Raw genomic sequence first — 19,467 nt, 5'->3', positions numbered from 1 at the left:
TCTGGCGAAGTACACTTCCAAGCAAGGGCTTTGGGATGGAGATGCAATATGGCAGTCGTGCCAACATATCTCATCAGCCACCTGGTGGAAGGGACTTTGTGGATCTGAGGCTCTTTCCCCTGTTGCCTCCATCATCCTCCAAATCCCACCAACATCAGCCGCCTCAGAGTGCAACTGGTCCTTATTTGGGAACACACACACACTCACACTCAAACACCAAAGCACGCAACAGGCTGACCAATACAAGGGTTGAAAAATTGGTGGCCATCCGGGCAAATTTGAGGCTTTTTGAGCCTGACAACGAGCCGACCTCAACAAGGTTGGAAAGTGACAGTGAAGATGAGGCCCCAGAGTCTGATGGACATTGAGGAGGTCCAGGGAGAAGACATGGAAGCCTGAGAGGAAGACAACCAAAGCTTTAGTTTGTAGACTATCATTTTACAGATGTATGTTGAAAACGTTTTTGGGAGATGCGATGGATCATTGGGGATCATTCAATATGCCCTTTTTGTTGTTCAGTGAAATCATCCCATGTGAAGAGTCAACTCATTTAAAGTTCAATTCGTAACTAAATTGTTTTTTTTCTATTGGAAGGATTTAATCATTTGCAATTATGCCTAGTTATGATAAGGTAAATGGTTAATGTTTCCGTCTCCATATGATATGGTAAATAAACTCAAAAAAAGAAACGCCCCTTTTTCAGGACCCAGTCTTTCAAGCTCATTTGTAAAAATCCAAATAATTTCACAGATCTTCATTGTAAAGGGTTTAATGAACCATAAACTTGTTCAATGGACCATAACCAATGAATGAACGGTCGTTAAAAAACTAACAGCTTACAGTCGGTAGGCAATTAAGGTCACAGTTATGAAAACTTAGGACACTAAAGAGGCCTTTCTACTGACTCTGAAAAACACCAAAAGAAAGATGCTCAGGGTCCCTGCTCATCTGCGTGAACGTGCCTTAGGCATGCTGCAAGGAATAATGAGGACTGCAGATGTGGCCAGGGCAATAAATTGCAATGTCCGTGCTGTGAGACGCCTAAGACAGCGCTACAGGGAGACAGGATGGACAGCTGATCGCCCTCGCAGTGGCAGACCACGTGTAACAACACCTGCACAGGATTGGTACAACAACTGCCCGAGTTACACCAGGAACGCACAATCCCTCCATCAGTGCTCAGACTGTCCGCAATAGCCTGAGAGAGGCTGGATTGAGTGCTTGCAGGCCTGTTGTAAGGCAGGTCCTCACCAGACATCACAGGCAACAATGTCGCCTATGGGCACAAACCCACTGTCGCTGGACCAGACAGGACTGTCAAAAAGTGCTCTTCACTGACGAGTCGCGGTTTTGTCTCACCAGGGGTGATGGTCGGATTCGCGTTTATCATAGAAGGAATGAGCGTTACACCGAGGCCTGTACTCTGGAGCGGGATGGATTTGGAAGTGGAGGGTCGTCATAGTCTGGGGCGGTGTGTCACAGCATCATCAGACTGCCTGCAATGGCAACAAGCTCAATATCAATGCTGTGCGTTACAGGGAAGACATCCTCCTCCCTCATGTGGTACCCTTCCTGCAGGCTCATCCTGACCCTCCAGCATGACAATGCCACCAGCCATACTGCTCGTTCTGTGCGTGATTTCCTGCAAGACAGGAATGTCAGTGGCCTGCCATGGCCAGCGAAGAGCCCGGATCTCAATCCCATTGAGTACATCTGGGACCTGTTGGATCGGAAGGTGAGGGCTAGGGCCATTCCACCCAGAAATGTCTGGGAACTTGCAGGTGCCTTGGTGGAAGAGTGGGGTAACATCTCACAGCAAGAACTGGCAAATCTGGTGCAGTCCGTGAGGAGGAGATGCACTGCAGTACTTAATGCAGCTGGTGGCCACACCAGATACTGACTTACTTTGATTTTGACCCCCCTTTGTTCGGGGACACATTATTCAATTTGTTAGTCACATGTCTGTGGAACTTGTTCAGTTTATGTCTCAGTTGTTGAATCTTGTTATGCTCATAGAAATATTTACACTAAGTTTGCTGAAAATAAACGCAGTTGACAGTGAGAGGACGTTTCTTTTTTTGCTGAGTTTATATCCAATGCAAAAAACATCTACATTTAAATGGGATTAATATTAATTTGCATATATTTCCGTTACTTCCCACGGAAAGTTTCCACCTCTGAATATTCCCCAAAATGTGCAACCTAATCACAGTCAATGGCAGCCACAGTATGCATTATGGGCTGGGGTATCAGCATAGGGGCCTGGGCACAATAAGTCCCCTTTGGACCATTATAGAACTCCACACCGCCTCTCTCAACGTGAGGCTGGCTCTCACCATGGTACCCATTCCTTTTACTGATGTTTGGCATATTTTACATCTCTCGCTTTCCCACTCTCCATATCTTCTCTTTCCTTCCTTCACCTCTATCCCCCCACTCCTCATCTCTCGCTCTCCCGCTGTCTAATCCTGCTCGCAGACATGCTCTGCCTCCAGTAATAAGATTTGCCAATTCAGACTCCAGTCTCTGGAGGCGATCAAGTAATGAAACTCACATGTGCGCGGTCTCATGCACACAGGCCCATAAAAACAGGCCTTTTACTGGAATGCTGCCGGGCCAAGAGCAGTTTGGTGAGGGTTTTAAAAAGATAAATCAAATTACAATGTGGATAGGTTTGATTGTTGCCCTCAAATTAAGTTCTGTGCGGTTTGTGCTTTGGTGTTTGAATGTGATCAGCTCCAATCTGATGGCCTGATATGCACTTAGCACGTAGGGGGAAATCCCAAAGAGTGTAAAGTCTAGATGCAGAATAATCATATAAAACCCTATAGGTGTGACTTTCACATTCTTTTCGACTTTAATACTTGCCATTATACTGGTCTACTACACGAGTAGCATAAACCAATATAGAGGCTACATTTAGAATAAACAAAATACCACATCTTCAAAATAAAAACGGGGTAATCAAATGTGTAAAGTTGTCAACTACAGCACCAGCAGCACAGATGACCCAACACAGTGTGTGTGAAACAGTCACCATTCAGTTCCCTTTCACCGTGCATCCATTTGTCCTGCCGGCATTGTGCCCCAAGTTAATGCAATCAGCACTTAGTAAAATTCTACTGATTCATCACAACGCCACAAATCAGTGCAGTCTGTGTGCCCCCCTCCACCAAAGGAGCGCCATTGCCGCCCCGACTGCGCTATACCGCGGCTGCGTTCCCACCACAGAGTAAACTGTTCCAGCGGGCACATTGTAACTACCTGAATTGTGAGTTAGTTGGGTCTTTGACTTTAGAGTGGGTATGGCCATCTATCATAGGCTCCATATAATAAAGGCATATTTGAACCACCCCAACCACTCCATGCCTGGTTTAAGGGAAAGTGTGCATTCTTTGTAGAACGAGGCAACAATTCTCCTTCAGAAAAACATCTCAATACAGCAATGTTCTTTGCCCGAGCACTATTTTGGCCACGAAAATAAGAATTCTACATGATCTAAATCTCCAGCTATGCAGACAGAGTGTACTTATTCACTCTCCTCATTCTCTCCCTCTTATTCCTGAGCCTCTCTTTGGTACAGCTACAAATGGGGCTAACTTTATTACTGTTTTACTCTTAGCGGCTGGATACAAAACCCCCTATCCTCTCCTACATGCTAACTATTCTCTCTACTTTAATACTGTATAGGCGTAGTTCTCTCAGAGTAAAGCGCCCTTTCCTCTCATTCTATCGTGCTCTTCCTTTTTGTCTGCGTCAAGCTGTCGCTTTAGCCTCCTGCACTACTACATGTTGCAAACTGTCTGTCCACATCGTGCACATTCACATGTATAAAAGCATGACCAACTACACAGTTGCAAAACAGCCACCACAGCATCCTAGCTAAGAAAAGGCATGAGTTTGCGCTTAGAAATAGGCTGATAAAATGCAGTCTTAGAGAAAAGATAAGGTGACTTACATCTGTTAAACCTGCATGTCAAAAAAAGGTGTTTGGAAATAAATCCACAGTAACAGAGTGATTCTGAGACTCAAAATATATATATATATATATATATATATATATATATATATATATATATATATATATATATATATATATGATTGCAAAGTTAAATAAACCAAACAACTCCATGCACAAGGACAACTTTTAACAATATCTACTGAATATTTAGCAAAAACCCATTTATTTGAACAGTGCAGATGCAAAGTTTGTTAAAAGAATGACGGCACAAGCAGCACTGTTGCTAGTATTAACATTAGAACGAAATCACAATGGATTAGCTCGTTTCCATGAAACAGCTGCCTGTGTTAGCACTGTTAAAAAAACACTACTGCCACCTTCTCATTTGGAGTATTTTAACAAGGCTGAGTGGCTTCCCACTTCCAAGGTGTCTGCTGTGTGAACACAAAAGAGTGACTGCCGACACTATCTATTCAGAGGTGCTAAGTACTTTGACAATCCTAACGGTGTGTCTGATTTAGGTTACCTCCATTCCCTTTAAGTTGAACGTGAGAGGAAAATTGTCTCCAAAGAATGATAAACTTGTAGGCCTACTTCGATAAGAATCCGGGACAATAATGGCATAAAATATGTCCTTGAGCAAGACGGAGCACGTAGCCTATGTGCCTTGTAGGGACTTGTTGGGGAACAATCAGTTTGGCAGAATTTACTTCAACCATTTCGAAGAACATTCTGAGAAACTGTTGAGACTGATAAAAGCCAGTGTGAATCATAAACATAGAACTTAACCCTAGAGCCAACCAATATCCAATTTTAGGATCCTATACCAATTTTAAAAGTGGAAATATTTACAGATAATACAAATATTTGCACATATATATTATAGCTAAAAAATAAAAAAATCTGTGCTTAAAATCAGAAAGCTGATTTCTTACACTTGAGGAAAGAACATTAACTTAAGCACCACATAACACTTTGGAGCACTAGAAATTGACGATTTTTTAATAGAAGAAAACAGTTTAAGAACAAATTCTTATTTTACAATGATGGCCTACCCTGGCAAAACCCGGCCAATTGTGTGCCACAATATGTTACTCTAGTGAAAGGAAAATAAACTGCACTGATTCACTGAAGCCTAAGCTCAACGACATGACACATTTCCAATGTATTGGTATTTACTAGTGATGCACCGATATTACATTTTTGGCCGATACCGATATCTGATATTTTCCTTGCCAAAAAAACCCCGATATCGATACTGATAACAAATATTTAACATTTTTGCGACCTTAAGCATTCTAGTACAGTTAAATAGTTAACACTCACACAGCGGTCTAAGGCACTGCATCTCTGTGCAAGAGGAGTCATTACAGTCCCTGGTTCAAATCCAGGCTGTATCACATCTGGGCGTGATTGGGAGTCCCTTAGTGCGGCGCACAATTGGCTTCAGCGTCGTCCGGGTTTGGCCGTCATTGTAAATAAGAATTTGTTCTGAACTGACTTGCCTAGTTAAGGTTACACACACACACACACACACACACACACACATTGACCAAAAAGTTATTTTGTTGGCATTTATGCATGTCCCCACTACCAGTAAAACAATCAAAACCTATTTCTTTCACTTACTTGCTGTGCTGTTTCATTGTTCATTTGTTCAGTCGTTTCATTCTCAACCAGGATTTATCATACTATGGAACGCCGTTTGGGTCTTTGCTTGTCAAATAACACACTATTTGACGTGTCAAATAAGCTTGTTGACCAATCAGGACCCGAATATGACTGCACTTCACATAATAATTTAACACGTTCATAAATTTACGTAGTTATTACACAATCACCCGTATTTCATATGTCACAACGATTCATCGATACGTATACTATGAGGCTGGTAAAGCACCTACAGTGCTGGTCATAAAAAAGCTAGCTCATGGATGCAAACAATGTTCTTCCCTAAAAACATAGCAAAATGGCAATCTGTTTCAGTAGCTATAGTTAGTTAGCTAGCTAGCTATATAGCTAGGTGTCATCTAAAATAACCCTAATTTATAAGACAGTTCTTATTTGATTAATGGTTGTCGGACCCATCTATGTGAAGCTAGCCACAATAAGGATTAGCCACAATAGTGGACTTTGCGGTTAGCCTTCAAAATAAAAAGTATGTAATTGACAATGATGCAAATGAATACAAATAGTAGAATTATGCCATAATTGAATAGATCATGCTAAACGAGCTTCGAATGTTATATAACATCAACAAAAGACAATCTGCTAATTTGACAAATCTGTTGAAATCACACTGGATGTATTATACTTTAGAATTGTATTGGGGTCATACTCATTTCACTGTACAGCCTTACCTATGGATTGTGGATCAATGACATGGGGTATCAGTCTGCTCAGTGACACCCAGAGAACATTAGCGTCGTAGCTCTTATTGCAGGACTCTGTAACAACAGTGAATTGAACCACATTTATTGTCAACCTATGTGTATTGAACACTATTCCAGAGGAAAAATAATACTGCGTGGATATTTTGGAGTCTGATAACTCTGAGGAGGATGTTGGGAAAAAATATCTTGGCATTGAGTAGACTGATACCCCATTTCATTGATCCCCAATCCTTAGGTAAAGCTGTACAGTGCAATATGATTATCAACACACAAAATAGGCTGATTGTGTGAAATCATCTCCCCAGTCACAGTCCCGCGATAAGAGCTACAACGCTAATATTTGCATAAACTCTTCACAGTTGTGTTCTGTGGGTGTCACCAAGTAGACTGATACACCATTTCATTGACTCACATTCCAACCTTGTTTGACATTATCTAGTCTAAATATGGCATGATTCCACCAACTGTAACCTTCTGCATCACTTTCAAAGAGGTACTTCTATTTTTAAGGCAAACCGCAAATTCCACTATTGTGACAAATCCTTATTGTGGCTAGCTTCACAACACATAACCCGGTCCAGTCGAGCCTCACTAGCCAGATGAAGCTAGCTGGCTGCTTATAACGATAGCTTTATCGGCAACAGGGTAAAGTAGCTGGCTAGCCATTTATTTTCATGAACTGAAGTTCAATTTCAATAGGCGAACAACAATACTCACAAGGATTCCCAAATCATTGCTAAAAACAATGAAAATGACTTCAGTTTCTACTGGTCATCGTTTTCAGGCTGGTTGTATTGGTGCTAGCTAGGTACCAAGCTAACGCTAGCTACCCCAGAAGTTGCGGTCAAACAAATAATGGTTTATTACCAACGCGGTATTGTAAACACATCGTTCGTGGCCAGTGTTTGCAGACTTTTTTGTACAGCTTTGACAGTGCTACTGATAGTAGTGGTGGCGCTTGGTTTGCACGTGCAAATTCAGAACACACAACATTCTATAATAAAACTGTTATTTGAAGTGTCAAATTAAAAGCTTATTTGACGTGTATGTTTTTTGACACGCGAAGCTAATAGCAGTGACGCTATTACTGTGTAACTCCGGTAGGGCAACATGTGTACCGGTGCTCGACCAGTTGGCAAAAGCCAACACCCACGACAGAACAGTTGATTGTCAATGGCAATGAATACCATTATCTTGGCGTTAATGGATTTCGCCTTTGAGTTGTCTTGCTGAAATGTTCTTACTCTTTCAAATGACTGCACGACTTGTTGACTGCTCGATCCACACAGCAGACATTGTGGGCTAGGTTAGGAATGCTGTGTTGAACATGTAGCGCAACATTTTACGTGGCGTCATTACATCATGTACCTATGTTATATAGGCTTTGATGTCGGTTTTGCACATCGTTGTTAAACTAGACATCAGGCCGATACCGATGTTGGCCTTTTTAGCTAATATCGTTGTTAGTATTTAGCTATGTATCATCAATTGTAGCCACTGACTTCTGGTAGTTGAAAGGAAAAACATCACAAAATTCGCTGCCGGTTGCCCCGAGCATTGCCTCAATGAACAGTCCTTGCAATTCTGGATCCTTGGGATGTCCCTACCCCATTGAAGTTGACATTTAAAATGATTACGGTAAGGGTCAAGGTTCAGGTTAGGGTAAGGGTTATGTCCCAAGGATCCCGGATAGCACTAGCCCCTCAGTGAATGGCGTCAAGTACTCTCACACAGGCTGGAATGGCGAAACGTGAATTTGGACCAGCCCCTGACAAATGACAACCCATACATCAAAATGTAAATATGAAGCACTACCTTGTAACCTTCTACATTTTTTTTTGTGTCTCTGAAGACAAAGCTTGAGGAATACCCTTCAAAAAAGCATTTATAAAACACACCAGATTTAGCGGGCTTCACGTAAAGGGCTGTAACGTTAGCGTTACCATAGAGTCGAATGTTCTTAGCACTTAACACATTTGAGCATAGCATCCATGATTTGTCGCGACGCCCATCCATGACACTTCGTAACAGTATATGGTCAGTGTGCATTTTTTGCACTTTATTTAGCATGCAAGCTTCACTCTACTCAGAACTCACCATAAAATCAGTAACAGTTAGTTCACAGTAGTTTACTCTCCTCTCCGACTGGTGTAGTTGTGTTGAATTATAGTGTCCAGTCTTGCTGTAGCACGCCAATGCAAGATGGGTTTATAGCCATGTAAAGAGTGCCCTATTCAGGACAAATATTGAAATGCAAAAATAAAGTGAAATTCAAGCTATCAACCATCGCACATTATTCACACGTTGTCCATGGGAAGCAATTGGAATTTGAGAGATTTCACAATTGAATTGCGGTTAGAATATGTTATGGTATCAATGGGCGATCCAATTGAATGACGACAGTAGTCAGCACTATTGTCAGCTGGTCCCCACCACTAGGCTGGTGGTGACAAAAAAAAACTCAGACACAAGTATAGCTGGTTATAAACCAGAAGGACATTCTAGTGCGCCGTTTTGTCACACAATAAACAACCTCAGCTGCATAAAATGGCCTCACAACACCAGGATCACATCAAACACTGGTTAAAATGTTCTACAAGGGAGGAGTTAGTAGGAAGATTTTCTGGTTCGAGCCTGCCAAACAAAATAAGTGAATGGAAGTTGTGAACTGAAAGTGACGCTTCCTTCTTCTCAGTGGTTTTCAGGCCCAGAGTGAAGGTCCTCTTTTCAAGGCTGGCTGGCTACATGACTCAGTCGAGAGGCCTAGGAAAGGAGCAGCAGCATGCTGGTGTTTTAAAAAGACTGGGAGCTGGAATGAACCGGAATGCTTCTCCAAGCCCGGCCCAGCCCTCTCTCGCTCTTTCCCTCTATCCACATCTGCTGCTCTGAAGTAAACCCCTGTGGCTCAATGAGAGCAGAGGCCCCTTTCCAAGCATACGCTCTCCTCCCTCTCACCCTCCCAGCAGGGACCGACTCCAAGAACACTATCAAAACATTAAAAAAGAGGAGGGTGAGAGGAAAAAAAGCTGAAGCACTGGAGGAAAGAAAGAGGGGATCTGCCAGATCCCTCAGTAGCAGGCAATAAATCACACTCTGAAGCAACAAGACTCGAACCAGCCCAGAGCCCTCCTCAGCCCCTTAGCCTCCCCAGGCCTTAGCCCCCACGCTTCCCAGCCCCTCTCCTTTCTCACCAGCCAGCCTGCAGCCCTGATCACTCAACTCACCAATCCCTTTCCCCAGCCCCTTCCCTCCCACACTTCTCCCTCCCAGCCTCAAGCACTCTCTCCCCCTTCCCATGACACAGAGACTTTTCTTCTCCTGGTGCTACATTCACACTTGCTCTGGGCTCAGCGCTGCCACTCAACCACAGTCATGCCCATTCACCACATGTCCCCTTCACATATGGCTCCTCGCTCACCCTGCAAGCCCCAGCTAAAGAATTTCACAATCGCACCACAAAGGACAGGAAATGGAAACCAGGCCACCAGAGCCTGTTGTATAGGTGAGCTGACAGATCTACGCAAAGTCAGAGAGCCTGAATATACGCCACAGCATCTTTAAAGATGCATGTCTTTCTACTTACAAAGTCTTGTAGCCTCGAGTGGCCATATAGAAGTGTGTCGGTGTTGCCTGAAACAGCCCGGGTTGTTTCGGTTTAATAATAGGTAAATAAAAAAAACATGATGTACCATCGTAAAAAAATGACATTTCAAAAGTGTGATATGCAATCGCGTTGACTCGAGGCTTTTCCACAACACGAAGATGACTCTCGTCACCTTTTGTTAGCGGAATATCAACAAAAAAACTGATTACAAAAGGTCCGAATGACAGATTTTCTTAACCAGGCCAAAATAATCTCCCCAAAAATGTACCCAATGCAAACAGACAGGCTTCCAGTTCAGATCTGGCCCATTTATTTCATGTGGATTAGTCAGTAGAAAATTGCATGACTGTAAAAAAAATTACAATTGTGCCTACAGCGAAATGAAATCTTTTCTCGATGCAGGCCAGGAAGAGTTTCAAAGAGGAGTGGTCCAGCAGTCCAACCACTGGGCTGGTACTAGGTGCTGCGCAGCACCATAATGCACTGAACCGGAGCCAAGCCCCATTGTCCTCCGGCCCTGGTTAGTATTCAGTGGGGCTGTGAGAGCACTGCCACTTGTTATCAAAGATGTCATTGTGGTCCCACCATGCGAGTCCCCTTTCTCAGCTACTGTTTGACGCTGGGACCGAAACAAAAAGGAAAAAATGTCAACTGACTTGCTTGGGCTTAATGTAAAGAAATAAACTGTCAAGGAAATGGCTCCCATGCAAACGTTGGCGCGTAGGCTACACCAATCTGACGTTTAGTAAACATTGTAGTAAACCGTTTAGCAATCATCACTTCCTAACAAATCATCATTGGAAACTTCACAGGATGCAATCGTTCCATTCAGCGTGACCAAAAAGAATACAGCCAGGTAGGCAAAAAAAAAACAAAAAAAAAAAGAAAAATATAATTTACCCATTCTCTATGATGAAAGAAGTGCGACAAAAAAAAAACATGATTGTGACAATCGTGTGGACCCTTAATTTTGTAAATATTAGGTTCTCTGCAATTACTGCGGCTTGAAAACACCTCTGCTTTTTCCCAACTCCAAGGTAACAGGTTTCCACAGGCCCTAATTGAAGGATGGATACGCAGAGATCTGTGACGCACATCTGCTAACCAGGTTAGCTATAAACTGGGCAGTGGTTCGAATGGCCAATCATCTAAGAAGAGATAGGATAAAATTAAACAAGAGATAGAATTGGCTAATACTTTGTAGATAGCCAAATGGATTGCTTCAGCAAATGCATCCAACACAACATAAAGATATCATAAATCAGGCATTGTTTGCTTTGGTCTCTTACATAGATGTTTTTGGGGATCTATTTGATGTTGGGAGAGAACAAATCTAATAAAGGTTAGGCATTGGAATCCATCACTTTTTATCTTATATGATTTCAATATGAGGTGTCTACAATCTTCTGTGTGTCCTAGCTACAACACAACAATGTGTAACACAATACTACCCTGGAGCAGAGAGTGTAAATGGAACCATGAAGTGAGCCCAATGGGTTGAATTACTACTGTGGTTTGACCAAATGGCTTCCACAAAGAGATTCTCAAATGGTGAAGGAACAAAGTCTGAAATGTCACAAATGCAGTAATGCACAAGGTCCATCCAACACAAATGGGAAGTTCTGTGAATAAAATGCAATGTTATAACATCAGGGTAGAGTCTTTCAAGTGCTTTCAAAAAGAAGCATACCACTGAGGGACGATTGAAATGTAAGGGGTAGGGTATTTACAAAGCAGCCGACCATCTGGATTTGCTTTGTGGGTTTAAAAGTATTTTCGATTAAATCCAACAAAGGGGTTTGTAAAGGCTATCTAAAACTCAGTGGTAATGTTAACAAGAGGTTAGTCTATGTGAAGGATGAACCACTCCACCACCTCTACAGCAAGGTTACATGTCAGCTTGGCTGCCTGCAAACCTATCGTGGATTAGCCTTTGGTTTGGCATTTTGTTTCAGCAACTGTTTGTTAACGCAGGAGAACAGTTTGGCTTAATTGCGTAGGGGCCTGTTCAATCAAAACCTGCAATGGTGTTTGTAGGGCATGTAAAAAAAATAGAAAAAAAAGAAGAAAGAGCTGGGATGATAACCAAAAATGATCGACACAGACCAAATAAATACGTTTTCTAATATGTTGTTTTTTGTTAATTGGACAATTGATAGATACAACATTCAAAGTAGTAGTCGTAGTTTTAAGGTAAAACATAAAAAATTACTATGGTGCACATTAATGTACCAACTTATCATTGAATTTATCATTAGTGATAATTCAGTAAATTTATCATGATATGGATTTGTGTCTATATCACCCAGCTCAACATTTTACCCATGCAGTGTGAAATGTTTGAATTGTTTGTGTTTTGTTTTTTTGTTTACAAATGTGAACATTGGTTTTGTACTGTACAAATCACAACTGCATCCCAATACCAGGTCCCAGAAACCTTGTATTGGGGTTCGGTTGAAGGCGGCTCATACTGTTTATCACTCACCTAGTTCATCACCAGAGTCAGCCTTGGAGGAGCCCGGGGCCACGGGTAAGGGTCTGGGGGGTCTCGGCTTGGGAGTGGGAGGAGAGATCCTCTTCTTCCCAATGAACTCCACATATGTCCCTGGAAAGTCTCCCTTTTCCTGAGTGGTTTCATTAAAGCCAGGCAGCCAGCCAATGTCCTCTGGCCTTTCCTCCAGGCCGTCGCTGTACCCTAGGGCCACCAGGGTCCCTTTGGTCACTGTTAAGATGTCCCCCACATGGAGGTCAATGTCCTCCTCTCGCTCCTTCTTGTAATCATAAAGTGCCCTGTACTGATATCCTTCTGCGGCCATCGTAGAGACTTTTCACACAGGTGTTTTTTGTTGTTGGTATATATATATATATTCTTTTAAATCAACACGGCTGTGAATAACTTGTTCGGGCAGGTTAGAGTTCCACCAATTAGTTACTCCTCTGGTTTCCCCGAGAATATATTAACGGAGCAAACAAAAAAAGCCAAAAAAGACTTAATGAACATTCTAGCCCTCAATAGTTCTTTGGGTGATTATTGTGTTTTAACTTGTCTTCAGGTCATTCTCAAAGCTTGGCTATCCACTGCACCCCTTTGGTGCCTCCGGCAGTGTTTCCATGAGTATATGGCCCCTGCAGCAGTGGCCTTGAGAAGGTACACCTGACCTGCAATACAGAACAGAAGAAGCCATTTGCAACACATTGCGTAAGACTTATGATCACAAACATTTGAAAATCGGTGGTGGCTACATGTACAAGAAAGGTACCAGTGAAATAGGGACAGTCCTAACTTTTTTGTTGTTGTGCTCTTGGGATTTTTTTAAATAAATAAATAAATGAGCACAGGGGAGGGTAGTGAATTTTTTTCACTGGTTTACATTCACCATTTTGTAGGTTTTACTATACATTTTCTTCCATCCTAGCCCAACTTCCTCATTTCCTTGCATGCGCCTCCCTATCAAGGTACTTCCCTTAGGCACTACGCTTTTCCGCGCGCTTACTATACCACAGGTCAATATAGTCCAATCCAACTGTCTATCCTGCCCTCTATCAACCATTCAGTGACAATAGCGGTAGGTGGATCGTTTGTCCAGATCTGTAATAGGCTAACTTGCAATCATACCACATATAATTCAAACGTGGCCTGTGGTTGTGAGGCCGGTTGGACGTACTACCAAATTCTCTAAAATGAAGTTTTAGGCGGCTTATGGTAGAGAAAGGAACATACAAATTCTCTGCCAACAGATCTGGTGGACATTCCTGCAGTCAGCATGCCAATTGCACACTCCCACAAAACTTAAGACATCTGTGGAATTGTGTTGTGTGACAAAACTGCACATTTTAGAGTGGCCTTTTATTGTCCCCAGCACAAGGTGCACCTGTGTAATGATCATGCAGTTTAATCAGCTTCTTGATATCCCACACCTGTCAGGTGGATGGATTATCTTGACAAAAGGCAAAAATGCTCACTAACAGAGATGTAAACACAACATTTGAGAGAAATAAGCTGTTTGCGCATATGGAACATTTCTTGGATGTTTTATTTCAGCTCGTGAAACATGGGACCAACATTTTGCGTTTATATATATTTTTTTCCAGTACAATTCCAGCATTTGAGGAATGGAAAGAGACTGTTACGAATCACCTAAAAGTTATGACATTCAGAGAATGCCTTCTAATACTGATGACATTTCACTTCCTTATGTTATAAAATACATTTTACCAAGACAAATATGATTCTTCATATTCGGAATCGCTCATTAACATTATATCCCAAAAGTTGCATTTTGTAACCTAATACACCCGATAATAAGCACAGAGCTCTGTTGACAGAGCGGTGCCATTTGTCGCAGCGATTTCAGGATTTTACAGGTTGTGGTGGTCGTCTGCAAAGTTGTCGCAAAAAGAGAAATTAGCATGACAAGTTTAATTAAATGTAAAAGCTTGCGGTACACTCAGTGCTCCTTTGACATTTCACAGAGATATGCTTGTTTATCACAATATAAAAAAAGCGTATACTAGAATCTGAAAATCAACATCCGTCTAACCTTTATATTTTTTGAGGTCCTCCAGATTTGAGAAGAAAGATAACTAGTTCAACGGTGAGCCTGTCAGTTTGCCTTGATTCTCACACAGCATCCAGACAAGCTGACAAAAATATATCTTCTCAGATTTTTAACCCCTCTTCTTACGAATTCCAAAGATTTAGTCGCCCTAATCTTGGCAATCCTACAAGGGTAAAAACTCCAATAACTTTTGAACAGATGAGAGACATGAGGTTTGGACCATTGCTTTTATTAGAAAAGTATCTACACAAGTATCTACACAAGTAACATATTTTAGTCAAAAGGTGCGTTTTTTTTTGGACGCCCTACATATTGTGGCTTTTTCACTAGTGCCAATGAGTAGTTCTGCTGAATAAACCCAAAACTCAAACAAGCAGTTGTTGAATAAGCACTAATTAAAACCTTTTTAGGTTAACATAATTTGAGATGGAATGCTAACATAGATAAATAAAAAAGTGCATTGATTTACATTTGCTTATGCTGTTAAACCATGTTGAATGCCAATGAAATACTGTAGTGTTTAATGCAGTGGTTCCCAAACTGTTGTAATAGTAGAATGCACAAGGTGCAATTTCGAAATTGGGTAACGCATCAGCAGTTTTGCTTGTCATGTCAGTCATTGAAGAACTTAGAGAGCTAATTATTACTCATGTTACAGTCCCCACCACAACAACAAAATACTTAAAACACGTAATATTGTCCTTGAAATATTTAAAATTGAAAAAGTCTAGAATTCCATTAATTCCTTTGGAGGACTGGTTTGTGCAACATTTGCCCATTATTAATTTCCAAATTCTTGAAGCTCTGTCAAATTGGTTGTTGATCATTCCTAGACTACCATTTTCAGGTCTTGTCATAGATTGTCAAGTAAATTTAAGTCAAAACTGTAACGCGACCACTCAGGCACATTCACTGTCTTCTTGGTTAGCAACTCCAGTGTAGATTTGGCCTTCTTTTAGGTTACTGTCCTGCTGAAAGGTGAATTTATCTCCCAGTGCCTGATGGACAGCAGACAACCAGGTTTTACTCTTTTTATTTATTTATTTATTTATTTATTTAACTAGGCAAGTCAGTTAAGAACAAATTCTTATTTACAATGACGGCCTACCCCGGCACCCTATGGGACACCCAATCACGGTGGATGTGATACAGCCTGGATTCGAACCAGGGACTGTCGTGACGCCTCTTGCACTGAGATGCAGTGCCTTAGACCGCTGCGCCACTCTAAAACAAAATTAAAATATGTAAATATGTGTGTCACATGCGCCGAATACAACTGGTGTAGACTTTACCGTAACACGCACAAGAATGGAGCTATATACAGGGAGTACCTGTACCAGATCAAGGTAGGAGGTATTGAGGTAGATATGTACATGAAGGCAGGGTAAAGTGACTACGCATCAGGATAGATAAGAGTAAAATAAAGAATAGAGTAGCAGCAACAAAAGTTTGTGTGTGTGTGTGTGCGTGTGCGTGTAATGTGTGCTTTCGGCCAAAGAGTTCAATCTTGGTCTCATCAGACCATGTGTGCTTCAGGCCAAAGAGTTCAATCTTGGTCTCATCAGACCAGAGAATCTTGTTTCTCATGGTCTTGAGAGTCCTTTAGGTACCTTTTGGCAAACTCCAAGCGGACTGTTGTGCCTTTTACTGGAGGAGTGGCTTCCGTCTGGCCACCCTACCATAAAGGCCTGATTGGTGGAGTGCTGCAGAGATGGTTGTCCTTCTGGAAGGTACTTCCACCTCCACAGAGAAACTCTGGAGCTCTGTCAGAGTGACCATTGGGTTCTTGGTCACCTCCCTGACCAATGCCCTTCTCCCCCGATTGCTCAGTTTGGCGTCGCGGCCAGCTCTAGGAAGAGTCTTGGCGGTTCCAAACTCCTTCCATTTAAGAATGATGGAGGCCACGGTGTTCTTGTGGACCTTCAATGCTGCAGACATCTTTTGGTACACTTCCCCAGATCTGTGCCTCAACACAATCCTGTCTCAGAGCTGAACGGACAATTCCTTCAACCTCATGGCTTGGTTTTTGCTCTGTAATGCACTGTCAACTGTTGGACCTTACATAGACAGGTGTGTGCCTTTCCAAATCATGTCCAATCAATTGAATTTACCACAGGTGGACTCCAATAAAGTTGTAGAAACATCAAGGATGATCAATGGAAACAGGATGCACCTGAGCTCAATTTCAAGTCTCATAGCAAAAGGGTATGAATATTTATGTAAATAAGGCATCTGTTAATTGATATACATTTGCAAAAATGTCTCAACTTTTTTTGGTTTGTAATTATGAGGTATTGTGTGTAGATTGATGAGGAAAATGTATTATTTAAATCAATTTTAGAATAAGGCTGGGATGTAATGTGGAAAAATGGAAGTGGTCTGAATACTTTCCAAATGCACTGTATGTGTGTTTGTGTTGTGTCGTTATTCGTGTGGGTGTTGTGTGTGTGTGTGTGTGTGTCTATGCAGGTTATATGAATGTGTGTGGGTTGCCTGTGCATAGCTCGATTCCGTTTCTTTTTTATACTGAAAAACCCCAGTCCTTAACGACAACAAGCATACCCATAACATGATGCAGCCACCACTATGCTTGAAATATGGAGAGTGGTACTCAGTAATGTGTTGTATTTGCCCAAAAAATAACACTTTGTATTCAGAACAAAAAGCCACATTTTTTGCAGTATTACTTTTGTAACTTATTGAAAACAGGATGCATGATTTTGAATATTTTATTCTGGACAAGCTTCCTTCTTTTCACTGTCAATTAGGTTAGTATTGTGGAGTAACTACAGTTGTTGATCCATCCTCAGTTTTCTCCCATCATAGTCTTTCAACTCTAACCATTTCAAAGTCACCATTGGCCTCATGTGTTTTCCTTCCTATCCGGCAACTGAGTTATGAATGACGCCTGTATCTTAGTAGTGACTGGGTGTATTGATATACCATCCAAAGTGTAATTAATAACTTCACCATGCTCAAAGGGATATACAACATCTGCTGCTTTTATTTTTACCCATCTACCAATAGGTGCCCTTTGTGGGGCATTGGAAAACCTCCCTGGTCTTTGTGGTTGAATCTGTGTTTGAAATTCACTGCCTGACCGAGGGACCTTACAGATAATTGTATGTTGGGGTACAGAGATGAGGTTGTCATTCAAAAATCATGTTGAACACTTGCACACTGAGTGAGTGAGTCCATGCAACTTAATAAGACATGTTTTACTCCTGAACTTATTTAGGCTTGCCATAACAAAGGGGTTGAATACCTATTGAGTCAATATATTTTTATTACTTATTTTTTATTAATTTGTATTAAAAAAAATCAAAGAACATAATTCCACTGACATTATGGGATATTGTGTGTGTAGGCTAGTGACACAAATCTCAATTTAATCCATTTGAAATTCAGGCTGTAACACTACAACATTTGGAAATAGTCAAGGGGTGTGAATACTTTCTGAAGGCACTGTATATCAGTGCTTCCAACTTGTTTGGCTGATCCCTCCTTGTGACCCTGTTGGATTCATGTTCAACCGTGTCACAGGAGTGATCAGCCAATTGTGAAAAATGTACTGCTTCAATTTGCCCATGCTGTCAGACGCTATAAAGCACAGCTACAAAGATGAGTCCTCTATCTATCTCTATAGTATACAGTAACCTCTCCCATCTTCTAGAATGAGAATGTTTTTGTTGATGTTGTTTTGTGTCTTCTCACTTTTGTTTATTTCACTTGCTTTGGTCATGTAAACATAAAGTCCCTCTGAATTGAATAGCTACAGTGGGTAACTAACGTCAACTAGTGGCTTGGTAGTTTACCAAAGACAATTGGCTTTAGGTTTAACTCAAATTACGCCTGAAATGTTGACAGCTAGTTAATTGGAAGCTAAATTAACATTTACTAGGCTGAAAAGCTTTCACCCCAAGTCTAACTTTGTCATGCTTGATAATGACGTTAAAGTTTGGCATGAATAATAACATTTCATGGAATTATCACTATACTGAGGTCGATCAATCGAAGTCCAACAGTGCAGTGGTCGGCTTGTCCCTGTCGTCGCGAGCAAGTAAAACTGGGTAACAAATTCCGTTGTAATCAAACGTGTACTACTTTATTTAATAAGCAATATGACGTTATCTGGCATGACAATAGATTCACAGACGTCTTTAACTACAAGTAAAGCTATGAGATAGCCAGTATGCTAACGTGGCATTTAATTCTAACTAGCTACTGTGCTGACGTGTTAGCCTAGCTAACTAGCTACTGTACATACATAATAAAAGCGCACAACTCACTTGCATGAAGGGGCCCAGGTTGAATAGAATGAATCCTCCTCCCTTTCCGTGTGGACACACTATTCCACTCCGATACCAAACATAGAACGTTAGCCACACAAAAACAACGACAAAAGCCTCTGAGAGTAGCTATAACGTTTTCGACCAAATTAGTCCAGGACTTAAAAAGTAGGTTTTAATCTTATTTGCTACGCTCGTACTATGTCAACAGACGGGACTACTCCGCTCGAGCGAATGCATTGGTTTAGGTTTCAACGAGGGGCATGGCAGTGGACTGGCGGGGTCACTCGTTCACAGGCACGTCAATCCAAATACGTCATCATAAAAGCAGCTATACCCTGCCCTCTCCGGGTAGCACGTCAAGAGCTTGGAGTGTGATTGGTTATTGAGACTACACGCGAGCAGCACACATGAAACACCCATAAGATAATTACGTAACTTCCACATGCGAACAGGTTAACATTTCTACTATCGTATAGCCTATAGGCCCATGACACTATAGACACAATGAATAAAAATAGCTGGTAATGTTTCTTTTCAGGTTATTTGGCTTTATGGGTTTATGGTTTTAAAAGCTTACATCTGAGTGATGATTCGTTTTCACATAGGCTGTTTTTACACATGCAACCCAATTCTGACCTATTATCCAGTAATTGGTATT

The 19,467-nt window shown here is 41.5% G+C and overlaps 1 protein-coding gene across 2 annotated transcripts in view; it reads right to left on the bottom strand.

Annotated features, from left to right (window-relative positions):
• pik3r1 (phosphoinositide-3-kinase, regulatory subunit 1 (alpha)) overlaps window positions 1-19,062 on the bottom strand; it is a 42,668-nt gene extending 23,606 nt beyond the window's left edge. For both annotated transcript variants that reach the window (XM_029709669.1, XM_029709670.1), the window contains exons 1-2: window positions 18,807-19,062; window positions 12,444-13,117 (exon numbers count right to left, since the gene is read on the bottom strand). In XM_029709669.1, the coding sequence (XP_029565529.1) occupies window positions 12,444-12,774 (331 nt within the window). In that variant the 5' untranslated portion in view covers window positions 12,775-13,117; window positions 18,807-19,062. The remainder of the gene's footprint in view (window positions 1-12,443; window positions 13,118-18,806) is intronic.
• Between the last annotated feature and the right edge of the window lie 405 nt (window positions 19,063-19,467).

The sequence above is a fragment of the Salmo trutta genome, chromosome 23, assembly GCF_901001165.1.
Source record: "Salmo trutta chromosome 23, fSalTru1.1, whole genome shotgun sequence".
NCBI lineage: Eukaryota > Metazoa > Chordata > Actinopteri > Salmoniformes > Salmonidae > Salmo > Salmo trutta.
Note: the sequence above shows the minus strand (reverse complement) of the source record. Positions and strands in the feature narration are given on the sequence as shown.